Below are 15,600 nucleotides of genomic sequence, written 5' to 3'. Positions count from 1 at the left end.
TATTTGCATGGCTGCCCCGGTTGCTGCATTATTGTAAGCTATTGAAGGTAAAATGAGTAATGGTCAAGAAATGAAAGAGAAGGGAGAAACATTGCTGAACGGTATCATGTGAATGTATATGACTATTTATGGAACAGAATAGCAATTTAAATGCTAGAAATATATTAGAACACATACTTTTTATTTATATGAATAACCTATGTTTAATTCCAGCATAGGTTTGTTTTTCAGATCCAGTGGTATGTTGTTTTTTATTCATTATTGTAACGTAAAAAAAATGTTTCCTTTTAGGTTTGTCTTGTCCAATGCTTGCTTACACATGCAAGGTTCAGTGATTGCTGGAGCCTAGCTTCCTTGTGTGGGGGACCACTGTTGGAAATAAGAAGTGAAAAACAATTAAGCAGTTGCCATGGACCTTAAGGTTTTTTACCTGTTGGCCGCTTTGGTTGCCTGCTTTTGTCTGGATCCAGCTATAGCTCAAGAGCTGATCTACCCAATAAGAGAAGAATTACAAGAGAATACTCTTATTGGAAACATACCAAAGGATCTGAATATTTCCCACACAAATGCTGTCACTGGAGCAAGTGCTAATCTGGTTTATAGGTTGGTCTCTAAACCCGGAGACAACCCCTTACTCAGAGTTTTGAGCAACACCGGGGAGATCTTTACAACTTCCAACCGTATTGACAGAGAGAGACTCTGCCCTGGCCCTTCCTATGAGGAGAATGAATGTTCCTTTGAGATTGAGGTGGTCATCCTGCCAAATGACTATTTCAGATTGATTAAAATTAAAATTATAGTCAAGGACACAAATGACAATGCCCCCATGTTCCCATCCCCTGTTATAAACATTTCCATCCCAGAGAACTCTCTGATTAATAGCTTCGCTATTCCCACAGCCACTGATCCAGACACCGGCTTTAACAGTGTGCAGCACTATGAGCTTTTGAATGGACAGAATTCTTTTGCCCTGGATATTGTTGAGACACCAGATGGGGAAAAGTGGCCCCAGCTGATCGTGCAACAAAACTTGGACAGGGAGCAGAAGGACACCTATGTGATGAAGATTAAGGTTGAGGACGGGGGCAGCCCCCAGAAGTCCAGCACAGCTATCCTCCAGGTAACAGTCACTGATGTGAATGACAATAGGCCTGTTTTTAAAGAAAGCCAAATGGAAGTTCATATACCAGAGAATTCCCCTGTGGGCACTTCTGTGGTCCAGTTGCAAGCCACAGATGCTGATATTGGGTCCAACGCTGAAATCAAATACCTCTTCAGTACGCAGGTCTCCCCAGCTACTAAGAGGCTGTTCGCATTAAATTCCACCACTGGTCTCATCACAGTGCAGCAGCCTCTGGACAGAGAGGAGACGGCCATCCACAAGCTATCAGTGCTAGCCAGTGATGGCAGCCAGAGTTCAGCTAGGGCTACGGTCACCATTAATGTGACAGATGTGAATGACAATCCTCCAAATATAGATTTGAGGTACATAATCAGTCCCATTAATGGTACGGTGTACTTATCTGAAAAAGATCCCATCAACACCAAGATTGCACTACTCACAGTGTCAGATAAAGACACAGATGTCAATGGTAAAGTCATTTGCTTTTTAGAAAAGGATGTCCCCTTTCACCTTAAAGCTGTGTATGACAACCAGTATCTCCTGGAGACATCCTCACTGCTAGATTATGAGGGCACAAAAGAATACATATTTAAAATTGTTGCCTCTGACTCTGGTAAACCAAGTTTAAATCAGACAGCCTTAGTGAGAGTCAGGCTAGAGGATGAAAATGACAACCCGCCCATATTTAGTCAGCCGGTTATTGAGCTGTCAGTCATGGAGAACAACAAACGTGGCTTGTTCCTCACGACCATCAGTGCCACGGATGAAGACAGCGGTAAGAATGCAGAGATTGTTTACCAGTTGGGACCGAATGCTTCTTTTTTTGATTTGGATCGCAAAACAGGGGTTTTAACAGCGTCAAGAGTTTTCGATCGGGAGGACCAGGAGAGGTTCCTGTTTACAGTGACAGCCAGAGACAACGGGACACCTCCGCTTCAAAGCCAAGCTGCCGTAATCATCACTGTCCAAGATGAGAATGACAACAGTCCCAAGTTCACCCACAACCACTTTCAGTTTTTTGTATCAGAAAATTTACCAAAGTACAGCACGGTAGGGGTGATCACTGTCACTGACGCTGATGCTGGAGAAAATGCAGCTGTGACTCTCTCCATATTAAATGACAATGAGAACTTCATCTTAGATGCCTACTCTGGAGTTATAAAGTCTAATGTGTCCTTTGACAGGGAGCAGCAGAGCTCCTATACCTTCGATGTCAAGGCAGTTGACAATGGGCGACCCCCCTGCTCATCATCTGCCAAGGTGACCATAAATGTCATTGATGTCAATGATAACACACCAGTGGTCATTTATCCGCCCTCAAATACGTCTTTCAAGTTGGTGCCTTTCTCAGCGATTCCTGGGTCTGTAGTTGCAGAGGTCTTTGCAGTAGACAGTGACACAGGGATGAACGCTGAGCTGAAATACACCATTGTGAGTGGCAATAACAAGGGCTTGTTCCGGATTGACCCTGTAACAGGAAACATTACCCTTGAAGAGAAGCCAGACAACACTGCTGTTGGCCTGCACCGACTAGTGGTCAACATCAGTGATCTGGGTTATCCCAGGTCCCTGCACACCTTGGTTTTGGTTTTCCTGTACGTGAATGACACAGTGGGCAATGCTACATACATTCAGGACCTCATTCGCCGAACCATGGAGACCCCCTTGGACAGAAACATCGCTGACAGCAGCAAGACGTATCAGGGTGGCGACAACCTGACAATTATGATTGCTGTCCTGGCTGGGGCCATGGTGGTGATAGTGGTCATATTTGTCACTGTGCTGGTGCGTTGTCGTCACACGTCCAAGTTCAAAGCAGCCCAAAGGAAGAAGCAAGGAGCTGAATGGATGTCACCCATTCAAGAGAACAAGCAGAACAAGAAAAAGAAGCGAAAGAAAAGGAAGTCCCCCAAAAATTCCCTGTTGAACTTTGTCACCATTGAAGAAACTAAACCGGACGACCCCATTCACGAGCCCATAAATGGCACAATAAGTCTCCCGACAGAGCTGGAGGAGCAGGGCATAAGTCGGTTTGACTGGAATGTGGTGCCTACGACCACTTTTAAGCCCAGCAGCCCTGACCTAGCAAGGCACTACAAATCAGCCTCACCCCAGTCTGCTTTCCACCTCAAGGCCGACACCCCGGTGTCAGGGAAAAAACACCACATCATTCAGGAGCTTCCCCTGGATAATACATTTGTTGGGGGCTGTGATACCCTCTCCAAACGATCGTCCACTAGCTCAGACCACTTCAGTGCCTCTGAATGCAGCTCCCAGGGTGGCTTCAAGACAAAGGGGTCCTTGCACACCAGACAGGTAAAGGGGCGCTTTTACTGCTCTATAAGTACTGCATATAATTGTTCAATATACCAGTACTGATGGGCCAGTATATCTTGTCCTGTTTAATGGTCCTACAAGAAGGACTGTCCTTTTTATTCACTATTTTTAACTTCCCTTTATTTCTTTTTCTTTATAAGCAAAATTATTTGATGCGTCTACTGATTTTTGATTGAAGCCATGCACATTTTGTCATCTGATTTTCCGAACGTTGTTTTTTTTTCTTTTCATTCATAAATGTGTTTTTCCGTCTTCTTTGGTCCCGGTTTATTTATACATCTGCATGCAGATGAACTCTATCCGCTTTTGTGGGCAACAAAAGTCTTCTAGAAAAGCTTTGTTTTCATAATTCATATAAAATGCATTTTCATTATATCAGAATTATTAATATCTTGTTTGCTAAACAATTAACGCAATTCTAATTCACTCATTTAGAACTGGATACCTTAGAAATCATTACATATTTTGTAAATACTTTAGTAGACAAAAGCAAATTTTTTTGCATGTGTTTTCAATAAACAATTTGTTTCGTATTTCTTTTTTTCTTTTGTTTTTGTCTGCTGCCTTCACAATTTCATATGCAGATATTTAACTCCATTTGCCAGTGTGCTGCCAGCCTTTGTTTTGTTCATATTTCTGCTACCTCAACAAACTGGATAAGTATGTTACCAGCAGATCATCTCGATACTTGAGGCAAACTCAACTTAAAAATAATCAGGATTTATTGAAGCTCAAATTTCAACATAATCCAGAACTGTGTCAAAGCCAGTTACAAATCACAATATAATGTGTACTGTGTCTGATAGGAGGCAGACAGAGTAGGAACAGAGGAAGCCTGTAGATGGCACTGTTGCTTTGCCAGGTTCAGCGTGGCATTCTGCGCCACGTCAGCTATGTAATGGGAAAAGAGGAAGAAACAGTTACTGGCTGGAATTCTGAGGTTTAATGACAGAGTAAAACCGATTCATCTGGCTGTCACCACTGTTGTTAATAAGATCTGACTGTTATAGTGCAGGATGCTGTGAGTTTTGTAACACTGTTGTGTTGTTGTAAGTTGCCAAAACTGAGTATGTATTTAAGGTGTTCACAAAAGACAAATGGAACATCTAACCTAATTTCTAAGCAGAATGATTTGGGGAATTCCCCTTATAGCATGGCACATGGAATGTGAGTGAACTAATGTGTAGTGGATTTATAATCAGTGAGCATGATTTTTAAAGATTAATGTATCAAGTGTCATGGGATTTCTTTTGTCAGATTAATGTGTCCAAAGGGTTTTAGAGGCAAAATATGTGTGGTGTGGAGAAATAAATTCTGAGAACTTTTTCTCATCTGAAAGCCTGAATGATAATTTTTTTACTGACTTAGCAAACTGGGAAGAAAAGAAAACATTGTTCCCTAAGTTATAAACTCCGGTAACTTGTCTGAATATTGTCATACAGGTTGACTTAAAAGGACAGAGCAAATGTATTTTAGTTTTCTGTATTTCTTTGGAAAACATTATTTTTTTGGCGCCTTTTTAACAATAGTGCTGTTTTTTTATTTAATATTATTTCAGTACAAACTTTCTATATTTAAAACTTTCATTGTTAAGGGCCTGCAATGATCAGTTTCTTTGGAGTATTGAAAGAGCGAGAAAGAGAGAGAGAGAGCAAAGGACAGGAGATGTGAATGATATTTCAGTCCTGGGATGTGGAATGGGCAGTAATCACTTCTGGGAATTCCAATTTGAAAGATGATTATTCAATAAAGATTATTCTTAAACAAAAGGACAGAAATGGCTGAGAATGGTAGTATTTTCCTATAGTGACTCTGTCCGTCGGTTATCTGATGTGTTGAATGGATGCCTTATCCCAACAGGAACTTTGGGACTGTATGTTGTAGATTTTACATTGTAATTCCTCCTCTTGTGGGAATCTTTGTTTTTTCCGGATTAATTTCCTGTATTAAATAAGGATTAGAATGGAGCAAACTGGTATGATTGAAGGAGGTTGAAAAGATTAATGGACTATGACAATATTGCACCTGAGGCGAAAGTCTCTTACCATACCTGTGGAGTAGCTCTGCTGTCAACTAATTCACACTTTAGTAATACACTAAAAAATAATTTTGGTCTGTGCTTTTGGAACAATATCAGTATTTTTTTCTCTTTTACATATCCCTCTCACAGTTTTTGTGTCCATCCACCAGATATTATTATGTTATTTCTTTATAATGCACACCAAATGTCCCCACAATGTAATAAAAACCTGTTATTACCAGTTATACTAAACTGATTAAACTTATGGTTTTAAGGAAACTGACGTGTTAGTATCATTTAGAGCATGTCAAATGCTTATTGATGTACAATGCAATGTAGTATGACCCGACCACGATTCCATTCATAATATCCATTAAAAAAAATAACAAGCCGGAACATCAGTAAGTTTTATTACCAAAGCTATAGGTAGTAACAGGCTATAATCTCTAAATGATCTTGTTTAGTGTGCACACCACAAGCCTGATAAAAGACAGGTAAGTTAAGATAAGAAAAATGCAGCAGAGCTCAATGAAAATCTCCTAATAACAAAATATCACAGGACACAAACTGCTATTTTATGTTTTTTGCTATTCATATTTGACAACATCACATTTGGGTCTGGGTCATTTATATGACATGCACAGTTTCCATGCTTATATTTTAGTGTCCAGTGTTTTTTAAAAGATTCAGCGTTGTGTTGTCTTATCAGTATGTATAATATTTTCTGAAGGAACATTATTTTTGTTACTGGAGGAGCTTTTGAGGGATGGCAAAGGAGATGTATTGTATTTGCCCCACAATCCTGCAAGTATTGGGAATTTATCAGTGTTAGTCAAAATGCAATTCTGTTATATGTCCATGCAGGCCTTCCTTTTTCTTGCAACAACTGTCTGCCAGCTTGCATTCAAGGAAGAAAGGGGACAAAAACATAGTGCTCTTGTCATTCATGTCCTTGATAACAGTTTTTTTTTATCATTTGTGTATATTGGATAAATATTCATAAATTTTTTTTTATCATATATTCAGATTAAAAATATATTAACTGTAGACTAATAATAATAATAATAATAATAATATAATAATAAAAATAATAATAACTATTGTAAGTAATTCTCAATTTTTTATTGAAATTTCTCTTCTAGACTGTTCTGTTTCCAAGCCTGTTTAGCATCTCTTATGAACTCTTATACTAGCTGACTGAGCTAAGCTCTGAAATATTAGCAAGGCCATAAGTATGGGAAGTTTCTCAGAACTGTCCAAGAAGACAACCGTTAGCCCTTTAACTAATGAGCAAACTAATTGCTAAACGCCAATACTTTTGCCACACATGGAAAATAGACTTATTTCTAGCTGAGGTCTAGTGAAAAGAAAACTTACTCTGTCTAAAGACTCAGAAGGTTCCATTGAAATTTTACAAAAAATACATTTATTTTCCTTAATTTTCTAAAGATTACAATTCTTTAGAATGCATTCTAATTACCTGGTTCAGTCCTCCATGTATATTATGTACATGTCCTTTGAATGAAAATTGGGAATATCCATCTGTATGTGTCAAAATGGCCCCAAATAGCCCCCACAATATAATAAAAACCTGTTATTTTGACGTTGTGAGGACCATTTTTCAGGTTCCCACAAAGATCTGTGAATGCAATCAGAAAACTAAAAATACCAAAAGTCTTGTATTTTGTTTGATTACTTATGATAAGGTTAGGGCTGTGTAGGGGTTAAGGTCATTTTAGTGTTTTCCCCACAGAAATGAATGGAGAGTCCCCACAAAGATATAATTACAAACCTGTGTGTGTGTGTGTGTGTGTGGCATTCAATGAAATGATTCATTCATATAACAGGTGCTGTTGTGACATGCAGTGTCAATTTTTGACATATTTATACTCAATGTGCAAATACTGTAGCTATAAAAGATAATGTAATGTACTTTCTCAATAAGACATTTCAGAAACATTTATTGTTGGATTTTTTCCACATAAAAACGTATAATTATAATTTATTACTGTATGTTCTATTATCCTTTTAATGAATAAGTTACCATTCTCAAGATGTCCTTTCCTACTATGCAAAACAATTTGAGTGTTGAAGTACTGAGATTTCAATTGCCAAGACCAGATGCACACAATACAAGACAAATTAACAGTGCATTTAATGAGAAAAACACTCATTCTTACTGATCCTAAATGACAGTGGAAAATAGAAGATGGAGTGCAAATTTCAACAACAAATCATTCAGTGTTTCAAACTAGTAAACCTATTGTACTGTCAAATGAATGCAGATTCTGAAATGTACATTTAAGCCAGCTTGTTTTATATACAAATAAATTATTAAATATGACTATAGCACAGCTTAAAATCAAAGAAACATTTAGGGTTCAGTTGTCAAGACTTGCTCTAGTTGTCCTTTATACTCCTGATAGAACAAGATATGCTTCTGTCAGTGTGCCCCATTTGTAGCAGTCTCATCAGAACAGTGGTAGGCGATAGTCTGTCAGAGTTAAGTAAGCATGCATCACCTGGTCATTGCAGACAATTCAAGAACCTGGGATTGCAACATAACTGTATTGTTGCAATAACCAAAGCTAATAAGCTATTAATGTTCTGTACAAACTCTGATATCCCGAAGATTAAATGAGAAACTTTGACCAACTCTGACTGGACACCACATTTTCATCTATGTACACCTACCTGTTGCACATTTTTCTGATGTTACACCGTTCACCTTTGACACTATGGGCTCTATATTTCACCTGTGCAAAATGCAATGCGAAGTTATTTTGCTAGTTTCCTACCAAGGCATTGCTCATCTTCACGCCATGCCCACACGTTGTAGTAAATGATTTTGCGCTCACTTTCCACTAGTAGGAGGGGTGTATTTTAAATGAGGCGTTGCCAGGTGCATTGTCGAGGCATTGCTATTTTAAGGCAGCACAAAGTCATTGCGCTTTTGATCACCAAAAACCATGTCTAAAGTCAGTGAAGAATTATTAAACAGTATTAAAGCGACGCTTTTTAGAAACGTGTGGGTGTATGACACTTGTTATTGACAGATACGTGCTTGAAGTGCACTAATGGTACAGACGCTCCTCTACTTACGAACTTTCATACATACAAACGAAGAGGACTGTAAGTCCAAATTGTGTTCATTGGGCTCCCGTTTCCTGTCCGCAACATCAATTGTTTTTCTGTGCACCAATTCTGCCTAGTATGACTCCGACAAAGTAGCTCAACTCAACAGAACAGCGGCAGCAGTGCGGGCAAGGAAGGATCAGCTAGCAGCAGAGCTGAATCCTCTGTAGCCTCGTATGGAATCTAGATTGTGAGTTATAGAAAAATAATTATTGCCTTTTATTTTAAAACGCCTTAAAAACTGTAGGCTGTGTTTTGTTTGAACAAAGATTGCACTTTTATTTATACAATCTGGTGATGCCAGAAAACGACAAGAGGGAAAATGACGTTTGCTACTATCACATCCTACGCGTGCTTCCCCCCGAAAGACTTGAGGTCAATGGTCCTCAAACATTTTCTGTTGTGCCCCTCTTTGGAAGCAGTTGGTCTTTCATTCCTCCCGGGCATGGGTGCATATAACTGGTACACATTCCCAGTATGAAGCAATACGCATGGCAATTGTCGTTGCAGCGCAAATCCGTATTTATATTATGTGCGTTTTGCTGTTACGACAAGAAATTACCCTGTATTTCAACCTTTTTTTGTGGTATAACAGTTAAAATGCGCGATAATTTTATTAGAATACGTGTTACTCTCCGTAACCTACTTCTCACTAGTAAAAATAACATCCTTACTAGTAAAAATGCAATTTTTACTAGTAAGAATGGAAATTCAAGATATCTACAATGCGATTCTTACTAGTAAGAATAATCATTTTTACTGGTAAGAATTGTTTTTGCAATCTTGGGTAATAATTTAGTTTTATAGACTTTAACAAGTACGCATGCTTGGCTTCTTGCACACCGGATTTGAGAACAAATGCCCATAATTAGAGAAATTGCTTCAACAATGAACCGGAAATCACAACTTTTTTTCTAAATTATGTGTAAAGTAATTCTGTACAGCATGATTTCATACTTTTACATAATATTACAACTGGACTGAATTTGACTGAAATGTGAATTTTAATTTTCAAATGCTACTGTATACCTCAACCATACAGTCATATTCACTAAATACATAATCCCTGGTTTATGAAATGCATTTCCTAAGTATCCTTTGTAATTTATACTGTGATGAATAGGACAAATGTCCATGTATTTTCATTTGTGTGGCTGACTGGGAATGCTAGATTCATCTTTTTACCCTTCAGCGCTCAGTCCAAAGATACATAAATAAATATAAGACAGAGAGGTAATGCTGTGAGATCTCGCGAGAGCTGTGCATAATCCAACATGGCAGCGCCCTACTAAAAACAAACTTCGATAGCCAGCTTAACCAAGCCAAAATAATAATAATATTTACTGTACTTTTTCGGATAAATACGTCCACTCATCACATCCTGGACGAAGAAACTTTAGAAGATCTACAGGATCATGTGGACAAGTGTTTTGAGCAACTCATCATGAAGAATGACTAAGCGACTCTATCCATCGAAGAGAACCTGCTTGACCTGTACTTCAAACAGCCCCTTAAAGAGCCGTCGCCAGATAAGGAATATAGAGATATCCTAGACTCTATAAATAACAAACTTAGCAGTTTTGACGCCCGACTGTCACTGGTAGAAACCCTACACAAGGAGTTTAAAGTGCTGTGGGATCTCTGGGGTACAGTCAACAGCAGGTAGAATCGTTCGCATCTGAAAATAAGATTCAGCGTCAACGACCAATTTCCCAAAGAAATCCTGGATCGTTGCAAAATCCTGTTCCCGCTCAGGAAAAAATTAATTGCAAAGGGAGTCCAGGCTCATCATCGCGGTAGACAGGCTGTATGTTAATAGACAACTGTTTCACGACCAGTACACCACCGCTTGGCTCTACTGAAGTCACTTCCGACTAAGGTAACACACATTTAACAAACTAACTCTAAAGTTTGGCATTTAATATAGGTTTCTAGCGCACGTCGCCCACTAGACAGCTTTGTATAAGGGTTATTAATGCCGGGACACTTTCTATCCCTCCTTTCTACTCCCTTGTTTAACATTTCACCACAGTTGCACTTGTTGTTGTAGTTGTTGATGATGTTGTTATTTTGATTGTTATGGTAATTGTATCATATCGGTATTGATGCTCAAAATAGTTTTATCTGGAAGTAGCCTACCACATACTATACACCCACACATACACGTAGGCAATCACACACTCACACTTGCATATACAGACGCCCACTCAAACACACGCACATCCCCTCATCTTAACATCATACATGTATACATTCATACGCTCACATATACATACGCACACTCAAACACAAACACATATCCTCATCTGAACATCACATGGAGACATTCACACACTGACACATACACATGCCTCCTGACACATTCACACTCGTACACACACAGTCATTCACACACGCACACATCCATCCATTTTAACTTTGGATTGTACTCAGGGGGCCTAAATTAGTACTGCATGAACTCATTACGCTTTGTCACTTGGAACGTGTGTGGTATTGGCTCACCTGCTAAAATACATAAAACCTTAGAACATCTAACAACAATACAGGCAGACATTGTCCTACTGTAAGAAACTCACTTAGGCAAAACAGGACAGTGTACATTAAATTCACCAGAATTTCTTCATGTATATTTAGCTAGTTATAATTCAAAATAAAGACGTGTAGCAATTTTAGTTAACAAAAGAATATGTTTGAACTGTAAAGACACTGTCACAGACCCAGAAGGAAGATTCATAATTATTAAAATTTCAACATATAAACTTCAACTTAGTACTTAATCCAGATTCTGACAGACGTAGTACAGCAGCTAGTTACCGTACCAGTCATCCGAAACAATAAAACAATATATGAATGATTTTGGCCTAAGCGATGTCTGGCATACATTTCATGCCACACTCAGAGAATACACAGTTTTCTTGCCAGTCCACCATTCTTACTTCTGGATAGACTTTTTTCTTACCAGCAATTCAGTCATGAATGATGTATGTGGTATACAAATTCACCCTATCACAATCAGTGACCATGCACCTGTCACTATGACGGTCACTGTAAAAGTTAGAGCACCACCTTTTAAACGAATACATCATTACTAAGTTACTCAGAGTTTCTAGAAGTTGTTAAAAAAGATTTGACAACATTTAAGGGAGTGGGCCTCTGGGTTTTGCCTGTGCTGCTGCACTGGGGTGGGTGGGTTTGGGGTGTGGGCTCTATCGGCTGGGGCCATGGCCCCGGTTGCCGGGCGAGTGGTCGGCGTTAGCTTTCCTGGGGTTGGGCCCTCGAGCACGGTGGGGTGGTTGGATGGGGGTGTTGTTGGAGGGACTTCTGCCTTGCTTGGGAGGGGGCCTGGGGTGGCCGGGGGACGGTGGTTACCCCGCCGGACCATACCGACTCTTCGTTTGCCCGTGGGTCTGGGGTTGTCCCGTCCTTGACTGCTAGCTGGGGCCCCATCATGTGTGGCGGGGCAGGACTGTTCTGGTCTGCGCCTGGGGGAGGTCCCCTGCTGCTGGGCTGTTCATGGCGCCCCTGAGCCCCCCGGTTGGCCGCCCCTGCCGGCTGTGCGGGGTCGGGGATGGAAACTAATCGGAGCCAGTCGGGGATCTGGCCCCGGTGCGGGGGGGGGGGGCACTCCTGGCAAGCCTTTATTGCTCCCCTGGGCCGAACACTACATTTCATACAACACTAAGGCTTTCAGGGGCAGTGGGGAGGTGCGCTGAGACACTGCCGCTCAATTTTTACTTGCATATTAGACACCACATGACACTAGGGCTCAGGAGGTGAGTTGAGGCAGGTCGTGCTCTGCCATCTGCCAGTGGTGGAGTGTCCGTGCCTCGACTGCTGGCCCGTTTTTTGTACTTTAGTCATATACACAGTCCATATTACATTTGGGCCTTGGGGTGCAGAGGGACTCAGCCGTCTGCCAGAGGTGGGGCCCAGCACATCCAATGACAAATCAGTTCATACCTGATGTTATATTTTTTTATTGTTGTCATCATTAGCGTACTATTACTGTTTTGTTGTTTGACGTCCTTTTAATGAGTGTTATGTGTGTTATGGTTCTTTGCATTGTGCATTCCCCTATACTTTGTTTTCTTCATCCCACCTTTATTATTATTCTTATTATTATTTCTGTTTACCTTTTTGTTTTCTTCTCCATGGTGATTGATGTCTGATATTGTGATTGTTGTCTCTGTGTCCTCCTCCCCTTTTTTTTGTATAATCATCTTACTAAGCTGGGTGAGTTCTGAGTGGCCACACTGGAATTGAATATATTTACACTGTAACTTTAATTTAGAATAAAGTTGTCCTCCGAAAAGAGGGAGTGGTGGTGGGCAAAAAGAAATGAAAAGTAAGAATTCGTATTGTAGAGCTCTATAATTCGTTTTTACTAGCCATATATTCCCATTGTCTAACATTGCATTTTGGCCTCAAATATACCGTATTTAATGTTTACTAGTTAAAAACTCATAGAGCTTGTAGAGCTCAATAATTCAGTTCTTACTGGTAAGAATTTCTATTGTAGATATCCGTAATCACTTTTTGACTAGTAAGAATTCCAGGCTCACATATCCATAATTGTGGTTTTACTAGTAAAAAGTTACATTCAAATTAATATTTTGCATATGTGAATTTCAGATCTCAATTTCAGATTTTAAATGATCATTCGTACTAGTAAGAATCACATTGTAAATATCTTGAATTCATATTATTACTAGTAAAAATTGCATTCTTATTAGTAAGAATGTTATTTTTACTAGTAAGAATTACGTTTAGCGGAGTAAGCCTTATGCTAATAAAAGACAATTTGGCTTGCCATATTAGTTATGGTTTGTGCCTTACGGTTTTTGCTAGATTGTCCAAATAGAGCCTTATGTGTCCTTTACTTCTGGGTGTTTGCCAGTTCTGTGAGGACAGAATGAGGCAGCAACCATACATCTTAATACTTTCTGTGAACTAAATTGATTTGAGGACCCTTTCCATGGATTTGCTTTGTGAAATAAGCTGTTAATACAAAAAAATTATATCAATCGTTTGTTGACCAACTGACATTTTTAAGCCACTTTGTTATTATAAGTGATATTTGTAGGTCGCTCGACCAAGAGAACCATATTTCCTCCGGGATTAATAAAGTATTCTGATTCTGATATACAGACTTGGTACACACATGGTTTAGCATTAAAATAGCTTCAAGGTTTTAAAGTTTCTTTCTGTTCATCGTGTACACATACAGTTCAGAGCACTGAAACCTGCATCCAGTGTCTTTGAACTTGTGCATTTCTACTAATATGACACATAAAGTAAATAACAGATGTTTTATGTGAAATTGACTCATAACTATAATCACGCTTGTTCTTCATTCTGAAATTTATCTCCATCTGAAATCTACAGTTAATATTCAACACAAATACAGCACCATAAAAGCATCTAATTGTCTGAACTGTGTTTACACCTTTCAAAAAGTTCAGAGCACTGAAACCTACATTCAGTGTCTTTGAACTTGTGTATCTCTACTAATATGACACATAAAGTAAATAACAGATGTTTCAGCACAAATACAGCACCATAGAAGCATCTAATTGTCTGAACTGTGTTTACAACTTTCATAAAGTTTTCTAATAAATATTTATCCTTATTTACTTTTATTTAATAGGTCCATGTTTCTAACCGGCTGGCCCCCATCCTGGGTTGTTCCCTGCCTCGTGCCCATTGCTTCCGGGATAGGCTCCGGAACCCCCGTGACCCAGTAGGATAAGCGGTTTGGAAAATGGATGGATGGATGTTTCTAAACTCCAATTATTTGGAAAAAAAAAACATTGTAGGTAAATCTTCTAACGATGTAATTTAAGCATTTGATTTTTTGTTATTTGTGTAATCATACACAATATAACAAAGTATTTGTGTTACTAATGCAGTTTATTCAGTGGGATCTCTACTCCATGTCAGTCTACCCATTAATCTGCCATTAATATATGGTAGTATGATGGTTCTACTTAATATTTTTAGGTAATAAAAATAAATAATAAAGTGATGACCACTTTAAATTTACACAAATTCACGTCACCTTCATGTATCCTACCCAACATATAATTTTTGTTAGCCCTTTTTCCAGTACTCTAATTGTCTTTGCACTGTGGAAATGCTTGGTTTATTGTATTTCAAAGGCTATTTGAAAGCAGGTCTCAGTACATTGTTATTTTTTCATCCTTTGGGAGGAAAAAATGGCTTCCCAACAGGGAGGCAGCATATCCGCGAAGGAAGAATATAAACCATGCTTAATCCAGTTACTGAGGTCTATTTTTGGACCAGCACTATAAAGCTTAGTATGCATCAGCACTAAAGGCTGTAAAGGCTGAGCCATTCACAAAGCTATGCAAGATGGCTGCATGGTCCCTTTCAAAAGCTGCTTTTTGCTCTTAATGGGGAAGTGAACCACCATGTGATCCACTTCTAGTTGCATAAACAGATGTTTACACTGATCAGTGTTCAAATAGGACATCGATGTTGCATCTTTCAGAAGGTATTCGTATTACTGTTATAAGTTCACTGTATAGTTTTATGCTGAAACGACTGCATGTAATCTGATTTTTAAAACGTTCTTCCTCAAGAAGATGCCCTTAATAATAGCATAACAAACACAACATATACAAAAAGTAGACCCCATTTTCACCCATAAATGTTCATGTAAGGTACTGTTACCCATATTCCAAGGGGTTATGTATAGTTAAATTCCCATAGGAATACTGCCTCAAAATTGGTAGTTCAGCAATTCAGGAATTATCGTATTCTCAACTAACAGTATGTGAAATGCAGATGAAATACAGACTTCTCATGATGACCAACTTTGGAATATCGTCATGCTTCTTATTAACAGTACCCTTCATATTATGCCTAGTGACAATCCTTTTGGATGGATGCATGGGTCATGAGTTCACACATTGCCCTGGCTTATTCAGTTGCTCTTTGAGCTCTATCTATCTATCTATCTATC

General features: G+C 39.1%; 1 protein-coding gene across 8 annotated transcripts in view; it reads left to right on the top strand.

The window, feature by feature from the left end:
- The window catches only part of LOC125751913 (protocadherin-9), a 180,531-nt gene that overhangs the window by 984 nt on the left and 163,947 nt on the right, over positions 1 to 15,600 (top strand). For 6 of the 8 annotated variants that reach the window (XR_007400815.1, XM_049031351.1, XM_049031341.1 and 3 more), the window contains exon 2: positions 292 to 3,439. Coding sequence is in view for 7 of the 8 variants with exons in the window: in XM_049031351.1 (XP_048887308.1) it covers positions 410 to 3,439 (3,030 nt within the window). In the remaining variant the exon portion in view is untranslated. Of the gene's footprint in view, positions 1 to 291; positions 3,440 to 14,262; positions 14,921 to 15,600 lie in introns of those variants that run through there. The other 2 variants (XM_049031358.1, XM_049031393.1) reach the window with 2 other exon arrangements.

Source organism: Brienomyrus brachyistius, chromosome 1 (assembly GCF_023856365.1).
Source record: "Brienomyrus brachyistius isolate T26 chromosome 1, BBRACH_0.4, whole genome shotgun sequence".
NCBI lineage: Eukaryota > Metazoa > Chordata > Actinopteri > Osteoglossiformes > Mormyridae > Brienomyrus > Brienomyrus brachyistius.
This window is presented reverse-complemented; position numbering and strand designations above follow the sequence as displayed.